The 16,535-nt window shown below is 44.3% G+C and overlaps 1 protein-coding gene across 2 annotated transcripts in view; it reads left to right on the top strand.

The window, feature by feature from the left end:
• Positions 1–9,321: 9,321 nt before the first annotated feature.
• The window catches only part of CCZ1 (CCZ1 vacuolar protein trafficking and biogenesis associated), a 76,585-nt gene continuing 69,371 nt past the window's right edge, over positions 9,322–16,535 (top strand). The window contains exons 1-2 of one of the 2 annotated variants that reach the window (XM_077449033.1): positions 9,322–9,604; positions 14,043–14,133. In XM_077449033.1, the coding sequence (XP_077305159.1) occupies positions 14,044–14,133 (90 nt within the window). In that variant the 5' untranslated portion in view covers positions 9,322–9,604; position 14,043. The remainder of the gene's footprint in view (positions 9,605–14,042; positions 14,134–16,535) is intronic. The other variant, XM_077449034.1, reaches the window with a different exon arrangement.

The following is a 16,535-nucleotide window of genomic DNA, read 5'->3' as shown; positions in this document are numbered from 1 at the left end:
CAAGAATCTGATAAGCCCCCCCGCCTGCAGATCCTCACAAGCACCGGCCAGTGTTTTGGGAAAGAGACCTTGTCCCAGTGCCCCCCTGCCCCAAAGCACCCCCCATGTTGAGGGCATGTGGCCTGGTATGGTTCGGGGGGGCACTTGTTTGTCCTCCCCTTTCCTGACCTGCTGGGCTGCATGCTCGGATAAGGGTCTGGTATGGATTTTAGGAGGAACCCGAAGGGCTTGGTATGGATAGGGCAGGACCTCGCTCTGTATTTTTCATTGCCGGCATTTATTAAATTTTTACATTCAGCTATCAGTGGGGAAACCCACTGACAGCTGATGAGTCATCGGTTGTTAAGGACTCAGAGGTCAGCTTCCAGTTCCGCTCCTTAACAACCAACAATTCTCAACACAGAATTTAGATCAGTCGACCAATTTTTCGACTGATTTAGATTCCAATCATTCTGAAGATTTGGTATTCATTAGAAAATGAAGAAACAAAACAATCACACTGGTCAAAGTCGTAACAAAGTTGCACTCATCCAAAGTCGCATCAAAGTCACATCAGGTTGTACTGTAAAGTCGCAATGGAAATCAAACAATTTTGAAGTCGCACAAGTGTGAATGAGGCCTCAAGGTCCCTTTAGCTCTGGGACATTCGTGTGACCCTTTAGGATTGAGTTCATCTAAAAACCAGGCAACATCATATTTTATCATTGAAAACCCCTGACATTCTTCATAGCACTATTTCCATATTCTCGCCAAGGCCTCCATTTACTTTACTGTACATCGGCAACCTGTTGTACTAGTCTTTGAAAATATGAAAATATGCATGTTATCTGCAAGACAGTTACTTTATGTGCTTTGTTTTATCCGTTAGCTAGTCTTTACAGAGAAGTTACTCAATCAGCTTAGAACCACAGATGTAAAATTTCCAGAAATTTTGAAGTCATGGGAAAAAAAATTTAAATTTTGGAAAAATTTAAAAGAAAATTTAGTATGGAGTAGTTTTAAAAAATGAAAGTCATTTTGTTGCACTGGGAATTTGAAATACAGTGTATATAAGTATTGCGGTTGAAATAAAAGTACAGTTTAATTTGGTAAATAAACAAAACTTGCTTTTTACAATTTTAAAAGAAATATATATGTTAAGAACATTTCAGCTATACATGAGAACGGGTAACCACCCCTTTTCCCTCATAATAATGTAAAGCTTCCTGAAAAATATATATTTTCAGTTATAGACCATGCTGATCCAGAACCATATATTGTTCTATTAAGAGCTTAATGAATGTTCTCCAGATTTTAGGTGTAATTTTCTCTATAAATGAAGGTATTGTGTATTTTTGTGAGGCTATGCTTAGCATCACTTCCTTACCTGAAGATGTTGTTGGTGAAGAAACACTTTGTGATCATCCAGAAGCAGCAAAACAAGTATTTCTGGAATACGAACCCTGGAGGAAAAGGATATATGTACTTTCATTATGGCCCTCATAATTTCATTCAAGTATTTTTAATGTCTTTAAAGCACCTCTGGCATGCCAGGATGTGTTTTGGAAAATAATATTTCTTATCACATTTGCAAATTGCAGCTTTGCTCTCAGCAGAAATTGCACTGTGGAAATGTTTCCAAACTCTAGATCAGCCATTCTCAACAAGGGTTCCGTGGAACCCTAGGGTTTCTCCAGAGGTAGCTAGGGGTTCCTTGAGCTGTGGCTGATTTACCACCTATTTGATGATGCCTACATAGTTTTGAGCCAATGCCACTTGGAGGAGCCAGTGGTATGACACCAATGCTATTTATAGCTCTCTGTAAGGGGGCCATTCTTACCACCACTGTAAACAAGGGCATTCTTCTCGCTGACCACCAAAGTAAGGGGCATTGTTCCCAATGACCCCCAATTAATGGGTTTTATCAGGGGTTCCCCGAGACCTGAAAATTACTTTAAAGGGTTACCCTGGGCTAAAATAGTTGAGAAAGGCTGCTCTAGATGTTGGTCTCACCATTTTACTGAGAGGAGGAAAAGAAAAAAATATTTTATGACCAGACTATAGGTAAACACTATGCTGCAATAATGGAGAACATTAATAGGAATCATTTAAAGGTTCTAAAGATAAACTAATTTGTCAGACAAATTTACCCTCTTACCTGTCAATTAAGGTATGAGAGGACAGAAACTATCATCTACTATATCCCAACAATAACCCAACTGTGGGAGATACAAGATGGAGCCCACAAGCAAACTAAAACCTGGAGCCTTTCCCCGCAGTGCCCCCTAGTGGCAGAAATGCATATTTCTTTTATTTGAGAACTACTTTTAGAAGTAGTTACTGTTACTTGAACTATATCCCAGTTCAAGAGTTGCTTGTCTTCAGCTGAGAGAACTTGCAGTAATTTAAGATTTTATTTAAAGTAACAGAAATCTTTCATCAAGGTATTCATGTTATATAGTTGGAATACTGTGTCATAGATATATTATTTATTATTGTAAAATAACATATTCCACACTTTTTCTTTTCAATTTTTCCAGAAAAAAACAAAATAATTGCTTTGAAAAAAAACATGGACATTTTTTTCCCCCCAATTCTCCCTTTTATTTTACAGGCCTTCCCATCTCTAATTAGAGCTAAACCAAACATGGAAATTGCTTAACTAAAATGTCCCTTGCACCTCATTTTTTTTCTCTGAAAACATGAATAGAATACAAATATTGTCTTGTAACTGACAATTTCCTTCAGGTATATGCATACTGTATATCATATCTCTATAAGTTGAGTGTTCCTAGATCTCAGTGTGCACAACGCAAGTGGAAAATGTCTTTCTGGTTCCAGTTTCAACTCATCTTCTTGATTGTACACACAGTAACAACACACCTATTACATAACATCTTTCTCCATTTGAAACTTGAGTCTCACTTCTTTTGTCATATGAACTGACACCACCAAACAAAAACCCCTATTCATTATATATGATGCTGGGGAATCCCTTGCAACACTTGACCACATGTGGTAGAGTTCTGAAAGATAATACCCCATTTCACTGTGCAATAAGAGAAGGTTTTCACCTTGTAGCTACTTACTAACAACTTAAAGTGATTGTAAGGGTTTTTTTTTTTTTTTTAAATAACAAACATATCATACTTACCTCCACTGTGCAGCTTTCCGATGATAACTGCTGAAATATTCATGAAGATCTTCTTTACTATGACTTCCCCCTTCACAAAAAATAAATACCTGCACGGTTTAAATCAACTATTTTGCTTTAACCAAAAGTGTGAGGAAAAATTGCCCCCCACAGAAAAAAAACATTTATTAATCACCTTAGATTAGACTTTAAAGAAGATTTAGCATTACACATTATTCATTTTTTTAATTCCTAGGGGACCAGGGAGAAATGAAGGGATGGTCCTGTTCAAATCCATCCCTTCATTTCTAAGCAGCGAGGTCGCCCCATCTGATCTGCCAACGCTGATCGGAGGAAGACTAATGTGATTTTTCAGTCCACTGAATAAGCAATCAAGAATTTAGGGCTGTGTAATATACAGCACCGGCCTGACATTGCTGATGATTCATTCAAAGTCTCTCCCTTTTTTGGATCAGTTTCTCAACAGTAATGCATAGAAACCTAAATAACAGAATCATTGGGGCTGATTTACTTAACATGCAACTAAAGACAAAACTTTTTTTTTTATAGAATGGAGAAGGATTAGACCCCCTGCCTGTTTTTTTATTGCTGCCTGTGCTCCCATTTGGGGGATTTACCCTCTTTATTTATCCTGTTTATCAGTGAAAGTGAAAGAACATCACACATTTGGGTTGTCCCCAGAAAAGTATTACATGGGGAAATGTTCCAATGAGGACATTGGTTCTGGTGACCTGGGGGTCCCCAAGGGAATCTTTTAATCTGTAGGGATTTCCTCTCACTTTTTTTTTTTGTTCTCTTTTGGCTATGGGACAGAAGTGAATTTGTCTTTTTTATTGGTGGAAGAATGATATTTATATATGTGTGTGATTTTTGATACTATCCTTATTCGATATTTTAAATTTATGAAGATATTTTGTATTTACTTAATCTAACTCAGTTGTTTTTGATACACCACGTGTGTCTTGTGAAAGCAGCTTTCCTTCGATTGGTATTCTAGTCACCATTTTTCTTTTGTATTAATACATATGCTGCAGAGACCACGCTGACAGTGACTTGGCATATTTCTATGGTTTACAAAATTTTACCTCTTTATTAGCACTAAAAACTGACAGGGGTTTTACTCCTTCTCCACTGTATAACGTATCATGAGATATCATGAGGTTTCTACGCCATCAGAATACAACAAACACTGCTGTGGGCTATAGCCATCGGCAGTGATTGAACAAAAAAAACAGACTAGTTTTTCTAAAGTCAATCTATAGATCGAAATTCAGTGTAACCAGCCTGCCCATGGATGGATTCAAATTTGACCAGTTCTTGCTGAACCTACCAAATTTTGATATCTATGGCCGGCTTTAAGTTTTGAAGGACTCGGGGAAATGCTGAATGGGAATGATGGTTAGGACCACATACAACATGTTTGATTGCAGAAGTAGGTAACCTATGTAGCACTAACCCCCGAAGGAGCTGCTGGTTTTATTTGGGCTTACCGTTACCTCACCCGCTCGCTTCTCCGTCACAGGGGTCCCGTTAGATGCCGCGTACACACGACCGGACTTTTTGACAGCATAGGTCAGACGGAACGAGTCCGTCTGACAATTCGATTGTGTGTGGGCTCCATCAGACCTTTGCTCGCCAAAAATCTGGCGGACTTTAGAAATAGAACATGTTTTAAATTTTCCCGATGGAACTCCGTCGGACCGAGAAATCCGTTTGTGTGTATGCTAGTTCGACGGACAAAAAACAACGCTAGGGCAGCTATTGGCTAATGGCTATGAACTTCCTTATTCTAGTCATCACGTCATCACGTTCAAATCTGTCGGACATTGGCGGGATTGTGTGTGTCCAAGTCCGTTCATTAGGAAAGTCCGCCGGAACTCCACCGAAAGTCCGTCGGGAAGACTGTCGGACCTAGTCCCTCAAAAAGTCCGGTCGTGTGTATGCGGCATTAGTCCTTTTTGTAACATTTATTCAGGATAAGTACAAAAGTCCTTCAATAGAGGGTCAAAGGATAAAGGGGGAGTTCAGGCACCTAGTAATTGCGGGTTAGAGGTATTGGTCAGATCCAGAGGACAAACAGCTCCACAGACTGGATCCAGCAACCATCGAATAGGCCCCTCTCACTTGACCTAGCAGCCGATGAGATGCTCAACAAAGTCTCTGCCACAGACTTTACAATTAAGCTAAGAAATCTTGAGAGTTTTGTAGAACTACCATACAGCACCAGTTTCTTTCAGCCGACCCAGCAATACTGTATGGGTGTTTATCCGGGTTGCATCCTCTAACTGAGTTTCCAGGCTCCTCCAGAGATACCAGCCTTGCGCTCGGTCCTCTACTAGAAAAATCCTCCCCTGGATCCTCCAGTTTTCTTGGCCTCTCCCCGCAGGCAAGACAGCACCGGAACACCCCTGGATCAGTAGGCCCCAAGACTTTTCTGGGCCTACTCTCTCAATTGCAAAGCCTCGGACCAGCCGGCCCTGAGGCACAGGACCATGCGACACAGACCCCAGGTCAGGAGGGCCATGAGGTCGGGATAGCGGACCCCGAAAATGAAACCACCAAAAATGGCGTCAGTACCTTAAATACCCTGACTGGCGTACAGTACATACTTTTGACTAAATTGTCTATTGCCTCAACAGTATCTGGTTACTAAGCAGTTTCTGAAAAAAGGTCTTCTTTAAAGTGACTGTAATTGTATTTTTTGTGTTTTAGATCACAGATGTCATACGTACTTGCTCTGTGCAATAGATTTGCACAGAGCAGCCCCAATCCTCCTCTTTTGTGGTCCCCCACCGATGCTCCTGGCTCTTTCCCCCTGTCTAGTGTCCCCTAGGAAGCCACTTGCTTTGGGGGCTATGGACACACTGTGTGTGTCCATAGACACAGGTCAGGCACAGGTACCTTTACAACCACTTTAAAGCAGAACTAAACCCAACGATTTAGGCTCGTTTCACACTAAGCAGACCCAAAGTCGCACGATTTTCAGTGCAACTTTGGAGTCAGACTTTGATAAGACATTGAAAGGACACTCTGTGACACTTTTCTTTAAGTGCAGTTCCAGCCCCCCCCTCCAAAAATGGAAAGTCAGCAGCTACAAATACTATAGCTGCTGATTTTTTATATTAGAACACTTACAAGTCCAGGGGTCCCGCGATGTCGGCAACCCAGCCAATTTTTCAGACAGCTCTCGGATGCTGCCGCTGCAATCCATTGTGAGGGAAACTGACAGTGAAGCCTTTGGGCTTCACAGCTGGTTCCCTACTGAACATGCTCCAAGTGCACTGCACTTTCTGAAAGGCCCGGTGGAGGGGAAAGGAGAAGGGGGTGCGGTCTGCGGTGAGGTCTTCCGGAAGTGAGGATAGGTACCTGTCAAAAACAGGTACTCGCTCCCCCTTCCCGCCAAAAGGTGTCAAAGTGGCACCAGAATGGGGATGGAGGAGGCAGATAAGTGAGTGGAACTCCGCTTTAAGTCGGAGTGACTTCAGTAGTGCCAATTAAGACAGCTCTCATTGGCTAACATGGAATTTCATGACATGCGACTTTGGGTCTTACAAGTCAGATCCCAAGTCACGGCAGTGTGAATCGAGCCTTAACAATTTTGCAAAGCAGTTACATTCAAGGTGTGCCATGAATGATAACTGTCACATTTGCTTATGCTCTCAAGCATAAGCAAATCAAACCATCAAACCACCGTCAAACCATCACCTTCAAACCACCGTCAAACCATCAAACGCCTGGTATCATTTCTGATCATAATTGCAGCACCATGGTAACTGCAGATCAAACAGAGGCTTAAGCCCCATAAACACTATCAGTTTTTCTGCTGAGTTTTTCCTTCAGATTTACCAAAACCATATACTATGAGATCAGACCTTAGGAGTTTCAATTTGTATGCAATCAGGCAGGCCCTTGCACTACATGGTTTTGGTAAACCTGAAGAAAAAAACTCAGCATAAAAACTGATAATGGGGCTGATTTACTAAGGTGAATGCGCTGTGCCGGTTCATACCTCAATTTGTGCGCCAGATAAATTATTAAGTGAGTGTATGATCCGGTGCATGCATAAGTGCCACAGATAATATGCACATGCGATAATAATCTCCCATTGATAATAGCACATGCCATATCATTAACAGTCCATTCACACATGGGCAACACGACTTCCAGTGCGACTTTGGGAGGCAACTTGGACACGACTTGAGTGTGAATCACAGCACGACTTGGGATGACTTACAACATGACTTGGGGCGATTTACAACGCGACTTTAAGTTGCCCTAGGCCAGGCGACTTTCATTTAAAAAAAGGGGGACCCACGCCAAAAAAATGGTGTGGGGGTCTTCCTCAAAATCCATACCAGACCCTTCAAGTCTGGCATGGATTTTAGGGGAAACCCGCGGCAAAAAAAAAAAAATGGCACGGGGGTCCCCCTCAAAATCCATATTAGACCCTTATCCGAGCACGCAACCTGGCAGGCCGCAGTAAAAGAGAGGGGAACGAGAGAGTGCCCCCCCTCCTGAACCGTACCAGGCCACGACTTGAGTGTGAATCACAGCGCGACTTGGGATGACTTACAACATGACTTGGGGAGACTTACAACACGACTTTTAGTTGCCCCCAGGCCAGGCGACTTTAATTTAAAAAAAGGGGAACCCACGCCCAAAAAAATGGCATGGGGTCCCCCTCAAAATTCATACCAGACCCTTATCCGAGCACGCAACCTGGCAGGCCGCAGGAAAAGAGGGGGGAACGAGCACCCTCAACATAGGGAGGGTGCTTTGGGGTACCCCCCAAAGCCCCTTGTCCCCATGTTAATGAGGACAAGGGCCTCTTCCCCACAACCCTGGCCGGTGGTTGTGGGGGTCTGCGGGCGGGGGGCTTATAGGAATCTGGAAGCCCCCTTTAACAAGGGGACCCCCAGATCCCGGCCTCCCCCCCCGTGTAAAATGGTAAGGTACCATTTCACCAAAAAAGTGACAAAAGTGTTAAAAATGACAAGAGACAGTTTTTGACAATTCCTTTATTAAAGTCTTCTTCTTTCCATCTTCTTTCTTCTGGTCTTCTTCCTTCTTCTTTCCTTCATCCTTCAGTTTCTTCCTCCATCTTCTTCTTCTCCTTGCCTTCCACCAGGGAAGGCAAGGAGATAAACAGGCAGGTGGCTGGCTGGGACTTGAGCCAAGGCAGAAGAACATGTGAGCAGAGCTGGATGGGCATGCACCTGAAACTGAGGAAATATTCCCTCCGCTCCGACCACCACATGATCATCAGAAAGGGGCAGGATAATGTAACAAATATACACCCCCCTAAGCTAGTAGGAGCGACAGAGCGGGGGTGTGTAATTCAGATTTTTTTTTTTATTCTGCACTGACTGTATTTCAGATTGCCCCAGACCCTGTTCAAATACAATCCGGGGACAAAACCGGGGACAGACTTGGTCCAGGGACAGCGTCCTCAATCCGGGGACTGTCCGCAGAAACCAGGGATGTCTGCTCACCCTATATGAGAATGCATCTTGGAACATGTAGTCCAGTTCTATACTCAGTCGGACTGTTATGGACTACAAATCTTAGCTGGCTGGGGAAGTAGAACAGAATTCTGGGAGTGGGAACAAAAAGCCTGTGTGGGGCCAAAATTTGCTCTCTTGGGACCACTGCCTGGACCTGCAGGCGAGGGCTCAGTACTAAACTGTGTGGTGACCGAATCGCAAGCCTGCACCACAGGGAGTGAGAGTCGCCGCGAGCAGGAGCATCCACTGCCAGCTATTTCTGATCGCTCAGCGGCACCCTATCACATACACTATAAAAAAGTTCTAAATGATCCCGCGCTGATGGCTAAAAATGACTGCTGGTGATGAACTGCTGCCCCTACTGGTACAACAACCTAGGTGGAATGTAAAGTGCAAATATACATTTCAAAGGTAGCTGTGGCGCTGTTCATGTGTTACAACCCCTGAGTTGGGGATATGTCAGTGAAACACTACCGCCACAATATAGTGAGAAGTTATCAAAATATTGCAAACATAACTGTTATATGCGAATGCAACAAATAATGAACCAAAAATGAAAATAAAAAATATATGCAACTTGCATTGGTCTATGCTGTTGCTTTTAGGCTTCAACAAAATGGCCGGAGCTGCAGACACTTCCTGTTTATGATTTGACATAGAGCTCTGCTCTAGTGTTGTAGGGAGAGTAACACTGGAGACCAGGTGACTGCTGTGTGTTACAGGAAGCAGCAGTGCATATACGGCAGAGCCTGTAGTCTTGTCACCGGGGTTTTGCTGTATTTTAGGAGCACCGAGTGCTGACAGTTCGGAAGTACAGAGGAGGAGGATTATAGGAGCCGGGAGCGAGGCTCGGTGGCTGCTGTCCAGATTGCAGAGGATCAGACGGGGCTGTGCATACTGGAGAGGGGGATGAACCTGCTCCTTCCTTTCCCTATCTGTGTGCAGTGAGCGGAGGAAATCAGGAGAGGTACCTGTTCTATTCACAGTGATTGCAGCTCATGTATTTCCTGCACTGGGGACAAGGAGTCTGTAAACAGACACTATCTGGAGCAGCAGGGCATAGCAACCAATCAGCTTCTAGCTTTCATTTTCAAAGCATAACTGGTTATGGTGCACCTCATCAGAAAACAAATAAAAGGTGAACTAACACTCTGCTCCTCCTACTGGCTATCACTTACCTCCTTGGGTGATCCATTTTTTCTACACACACTCACACGTCCTGTAGGGTTGCCACCTTTTCTTCAAGTCAAACCCGAACACTTTAGCAGGGCATTGCATTTTTTTTTATAGTATAAACTATACATATATTACACAAAAAGTATAAACTATGCATACTACACAAAAAGTGTAGTTGCTGACTTTTATTAAACAGACACTTACCTGTTCCATGGTCCAGCGATGCGGCCAAACGGGGTGTCACTCCTCTCCCTCTCCTCTCCGCCGGCACCTCCATTGCCACTTTCAGCTTCATGGCCGTGCAGGTACGGCGCATGCGCAAGTCACACTGTGCTCCTGGAGTGGATAGGCGATCTCCTGGGACCTGTCACGTGTCACAGGAGATCGCCTAGAGGGAGGGGCCGCCTAAAGTGAAAGAAGGAGTCGCCTTGGCAGTCCCTGGGCGGAAGGAGGAAGTGGGACAGGAAGTCCCCCTCCTAATGAAGCCCCCCCCCCCCTCCAAAAAAAATGACATGCCAAATGTGGCATGTAATGGGGCGAGGAGTGCTTAAAGCGGAAGTTCCATTTTTGGGTGGAACTCTGCTTTAAGAACAAGAGTCCCCCCTTTACATCAGAGTCCACAGAGTTCCCCTTTTACATCTGAACTCTCAGAGTTCCCTTTCAATGTAAGGGGGGGCTCTGCAGACTCTGATGTAAGGGAGAACTCTGGGGCCTCTAGTGTAAAGGGGAACTCTGATGTAAGGGGTGCTCAGGGAACCCTGATTTAAGGAGGGGGGACTCTGATGTAAGGGAGAACTCTGGGGTCTCTAGTGTAAAGGGGAACTCTGATGTAAGGGGTGCTCAGGGAACCCTGATTTACCTTAGTGTACACACTCAGAGGCAGGAGAGGGAAGGGGGAGGGGGGAGACATCAGTAACAGACGGATGGATGGTGAGCTCACTCACCCCTTGGAAGTCAGAACCCCTCATCCAGATGTATCTGAGGCTGCTGGACTTCAAATTTCCAACCCCAACTTACTTTCCTTTTCTGAGGTACAGTCTCTCCTGTCTGTGTTGGGGGGGGGGGGGTGTTGGTGCTGGCTTTGGGCAGTGTTAAAGAGTGTAACAGACACTCTCAACTTAGGCAACTGCAGCCAGCAACCCTGCTGGGAAACAATAGTCCAGTCTGAATAATGTGTCTGGTTTTCAGGCAGTCTGAAACCCGGACCCATAATTCCAAACCTGAACTGTCCGGGTGAATCTTGGACAGGTGGCAACCCTAACTTCCTGGTGCAGCAGTCCTGGGGTTTGAAAACCACGCTGTTCTTCCTTGCCTTTCCCTAGGGACACCAGGATGGAGAAAAGCAATGAGAGCAGTTCTGGTTGGTTGGCATAGGTATTTGACCAGGCTGATCTGCCCTGGTGCCCCTAAGGAAAGAAGAGACAGAATACGGCTTTCAAACCCCCTGAACTGCTGTGCCAGGCTTCATGGACGGGGAAACTGAACTGCCCACAGAGGTAGGTGCAGGGGGCTTCAAACTACAGCTCTCCAGTTGTTCAGGAACTACAATTCCCATCATGCCCAGTCATGCCAGTGTTTTACAATGCCCCATGGGATGTGTAGTTCCGCAACAGCTGGAGGGCCGTAGTTTGAGGATCCCTGGTGTAGGGTGTTCACCGTTTAAATTTCTTCTGAAAATAGTAATATTAGTAATATTTTTTTTTTTTTTTTTTTTTACCAGTAGGTTCAACATACCCTATGTGGTTGGAGGATTCCTCCATTCCAGCGAGCTATCTTATTATGACAACGGGAAGACTTCCCCCACCATCAGAATACACTGAGCAGCGGTGCCAGCCGCACTGATCGAACAGGGAAAATCCGATAGGCTGGTTGTACAGAATTTGATCAGTAGTGAACATAGGGCACCCCGACTGTGAAGCCACAGTTAAAGCGGACCTTCAGTCATGTTTTCAACTGTCCATCTATTAAATCTTCTGCCCTTGTTTTAACTTTGGACAGTAAAACATTTTTTTTCTGCCAGTAAATACCTTATACAGCACCACTTCCTGTTTCTTGTCTGGTAAAATGCCTAGGCTTATGACATCATGCACAGCTCTCTCTCTCTCTCTCTCTCTCTCTGGTGAGAGTTCCCAGGAAGGGAGGGGGTGAATCATAGCAGGACATATGTAAGCTGCAGAGCTGGAGATGTGTATCCAGGAAGGGAATAGGCAGCAGCTTCAGCTGCCAACAGTTAAAATGGTTTCAGCTAGACCCGGTGGAGGGAGATTTCTGCAGAATATTTGGCAAGTACAGAATCACAGTATATATAAAATAATATGCAAAGTGGTTGGAGGGAAGCTTCAGAAGGGCAAAGATGTTTTTATTACAAATTACGTGAGCAGTTCCTCTTTAAGATGCAGGTACTGAGAACAGCCCCTGGTGCCTCTCTGGTGAGCACAGCGCTGGATCCTGGTACAGGTAAGTCTCTGTATTACATGGCCGTAGCTGTAGTTTTTGTAGCTGCTGACTTGAATTTTCAAAAAACTGACTGCAGCTCCTCTTTAAAGCGGAGGTCCACCCTAAAGTGGACCTTCCGCTCATTGGATTCCTCCCCCCCTCTGGCGCCACAATTGGCACCTTTCAGGGGGGGAAGGGGGTGCAGGTACCTGTACAGTACAGGTATCTGCACCCACTTCCGGGATAGCTCTCTGCGGAAAGGGGCGTAGATTACGCCCCTTTCCGAAAGTCCCCCGCTGCCTGCTGGGAAACACACAGATCCCAGAGGCAGCGGGTCCATCCTTATTGTGCAGTGCGACTCGCACATGCGCAGTAGGGAACCGGGAAATGAAGCCGAAAGGCTCCACTTCCTGATTCCCATACCCAAGATGGCGGCGGCAGCACCCGAGAGACGATCGAGAGATCGGCTTCGGGTGCCAACATCGCGGGCGCGCTGGACAGGTAAGTGTCACTATTTTAAAGGTCAGCAGCTGCAGTATTTGTAGCTGCTGGCTTTAAAAAAAAAAAAAAAAAAAAAACGCGGACTTCCGCTTTAACAAGCTGAAGCTAGAATCTGATTGGTTGCCATGCACAGCTGCTCCAGATTCTGCCAGTTTCCGTTATACAAAATTCCCCCCAGTAGTGTGTATGATGTGACAAATAGCTGGGGGGTTATGGAGTGCACATGGTGGTTTAGTACTCATGCAGGCAGTACTATTTTTTTTTTTTTTTTATGGATCTGAATGCAGTTCCAATGTTGTCTATGGGACTGTGAAAATAGTGTACAAAGATCAGTGAACTTGCACTGCGTTTAGAGCCATAAAATCAAAAGAGGGAAAGTTTGTGTGTGCATACATACAAACGCATATACATGTGAATGGAAGTAAAGTGGCCCGCAGGGTTTTACCACCCTCCAACTTTACATGTGAATGAGCACTAAGGGTGCTGCTTTGGAGTGCAACTAAAGGGCTCGGTATAGTTGCTTTTTTATTTTATTTTTTCCTTTGTTTTGTTTTTATGTTTTAACAGTAGAAAAAAAAAACAGTTCTTTAGGAGAAGGAGGTAACGATTCCCCCCCCCCCCCCCAATTCCGTTAAGGGCTCTTGCGAGGTGGCAACCACCACTTCCAGTAAAGTGGTGGCATTGGGTGCCTGGGGAAAGAGTCGCCAGTATAAAAAGGACAATTGTGATGCAATAACTGGTCATTTTAGAAAAGCTAGAGAGCCTTTTTGTTCAAACCAATCAATATACGCTTATTGCGGCTTTTTATTTTTTGCAAAAAATATGTAAAAGAATACATATTGGCCTAAACTGAGAAAAATAGCTTTTTATTGTGTTTTTTTTTTTTTTTTTTCAAAATTGTCGCTCTTCTTCTTTTTTTTTTTTTTTTTTTTTTTTTATAGCGCAAAAAATAAAAACCGCAGAGGCAATCAAATACTACCAAAAGAGATCTCTATTTGTGGGGAAAAAAGGACGTCAATTTTGTTTGGGTACAACGTCGCACGACCACGCAATTGTGGGTTAAAGCGACGCAGTGCCGAATTGCAAAAAACGGCCAGTGATTCAGCAGCCGAATCTTCCGGGGCTGAATTACCTTTTTGATTTGACACTGAGGCATGCTGGTCAAAAGCGGTTCATTTGCATAACTGACTTATTGGCAGAAGTAGATGTGGGTCTTGCAAACAAGAGGAGGGAAGGAAAGTAAACTGACCATTTCATAACCGTATTAATTTGTGTCTTGATTTCTTTTCTAGGATGGCGTTTGCGGTGCAGGAGAAGCACTTTGCCCCGTCCTTACTAAATTTTTTCATCTATAATCCCAAGTTTGGCCCAAGAGAAGGAGAGGTAATAATACATTGATATATCTTTAGCTCTTCCGTAGTCTAGCCAGACGCCTAAGCACACGGTTAAAATATACACTAGCCTTTAAAATGATTGTAAAGGATTTTTTTTTCCTTGAAAACACAAATCCCACCCACTGCTTAAAGAGGAATTGAACTCTGGAAGTTATGTCAGCCAGACAGACAGAGGGAAAAGGACTTGTCACCCTTATTGCCTGTAGTCTCCATGAAGCTGATCTTTCCTTCATTACTGACTTACTATGTCTTGTACTGCACTGTGTGTGGATGCACTCATTTTAGAGGCTTTACTTTCCTAAATCAGAGCCTCCAGCCAGGAAAACAGTGAGCAGCACAGTGGAGACCTCATGAAATCTCACTCCAAATCTCCTAAGACTAGAAGTCAGGATGCCAAGCGCATGAATTCCAATGCGAGGTGGATGTGTTTGTTTTTTTTGAAGCACCGATTTAGAGCCGCAGGCTCTAATAAGCTTTAAAAAAGTGTGTGCTTGGGGAGCAGGGAATGTGTTTAGAGCCCACCCAGGTGTGTGAGAACAGCGAATGAATTATTCACTATTCTCACACTGAATCTCCTCTCTGCCAATTAGGAAGCAGGTCTGAGACCCGTTTCCTGGTTGGTCGAAAGGAGAAGAGATTGACTGGGGAGGAGACGGAAGCCATCGAGCAGGGGAAGGAGAAGCTGACGTGATGCCTGCGGGGGGAGAGAAGGGGAAGCTGCCCGTGATTGCCTGCCATGGATGGGGTAAGTGGACCAGCCAACCCACCCGAACTGGGGGAGGGGACAGGTGCGCTGTTTGCCGCCCCCCTCCCCCCCCCCCCCCAAAAAAAAATACCACCAGCTGCCACTGTTAGTAACTAAACTAATACTGCAGCAGTAGAGTAGCCGTGTACTGATCTTCCTTCATCCGAGGATTAGTTCCCAGGTGCTGCCATGTTGGTAATGACATTGTGTGGCATCTGGGTAAAATCTGCCTATAATTGCAGAGATATGGCTTTATCAGGAGTTTACTACAGTTTTTCTAGCCAACTTGTCTGACATTTATGCCGCGTACACACGATCTGACTTTCTGGCAGACTTGGTCCGGCGGACTAGAACTGTCAGACGATTCGATCATGTGTGGGCTCCAGCGGAATTTTTTTCCCAAAAGTCTGATGGACCTAGAAATAATACATGTTTCAAATCTATCCAGCGGACTAAAAATCAGGTAAACCGCTTGTCTGTGTGCTAGTCCGACAGACCAAATACGACGCAAGGGCAGCTATTGGCTACTGGCTATTGAACTTCCTTGTATAGTCCCGTTTACGTCCTCACGTTCAAAACTAACGGACTTAGTCCGGTCATGTGTGACCAAGTCCATTTCGTTCAGTAAGTCTACCGGCCCTCTGCCGAAAGTCTGTCGGGAAGACCGTTGGACCTAGACTGTCAAAGTCCGGTCGTGTGTATGCGGCATTACATGTAGCTCATAACCTGTAGTGGGATTGTTCTCTTCCCTGTATGTAAAATTGTAAAAATAAAAAAAAGCAACATTTAAAGGGACAATCTGCTATTTCTGAAGTTATGATTGCACATTGCTCAAGTTTTAACCCTTGCACTGCCTTATTTTCCCAGAAGTGCTCAGCTATGACATCACTTGTGGATTATAGGCTATCTTGGACCAGCCTTGCAGCACTTTGCATGTCTTTATTGCCCTTTGCATTGGCTCATTGAATCCAGCTGACATTGTCGCTAAGCTAAAATATCCTGGTAATAATATCAAAAGAGGTCTTGTGAGTAATTTAAACTGCAAAACTAATTTAGCCCCAAGCAGGAAGCTTACCATAGTATTGATTGTTTATAGCGTCAAAAGACCCATAAGTAATATTATTATAGTTGTAGGTCAAGCCTGGTGGGCTCAGTCCACCCCTGACTTCTTACACTACATTCACACAGGCAATTAGCACACCCTCCAAATTCCATTGGCAAGAATCTGCAGGTTCTTCTTGCGACTGGATTGTCAGCAGTGTGTCACTCAGCCAATTCAATGCAATAGCACACATAATGTATGCAGCCACAATTGTTGCAGGTGATTGTTGGCTGTGTGATTAGTCACAAATGGCTGCAGTTGCCTTCAGTCTGTCATTTTATTGTATGGGCTGAGTCGCACCAGCTTTTCCTACACACCTGCCATTCCAGCCACTGGAATCTGCAAATTTCTTCAGCTGGAAATCGCATGGTGTGCTTAATCGCTCATATGAATGCAGCTTTCTATGACTTATGTGTATTTCATTTTTTTATTTTATTTCTAACTCCTGTCCACTTGAGAGCTTGTTCCTGCTCATCGTTGCGTGTAGCAGCACCTTCTCTGGTATTCTTCATAGTAAAAAGTAAATAGACATACCTGACAGGGA

This window comes from Lithobates pipiens, unplaced genomic scaffold (assembly GCF_037356315.1).
Source record: "Lithobates pipiens isolate NorthernLeopardFrog02 unplaced genomic scaffold, aLitPip1_a1.2 Scaffold_22, whole genome shotgun sequence".
In the NCBI taxonomy this organism is placed as follows: Eukaryota; Metazoa; Chordata; class Amphibia; order Anura; family Ranidae; genus Lithobates; species Lithobates pipiens.
Note: the sequence above shows the minus strand (reverse complement) of the source record. Positions and strands in the feature narration are given on the sequence as shown.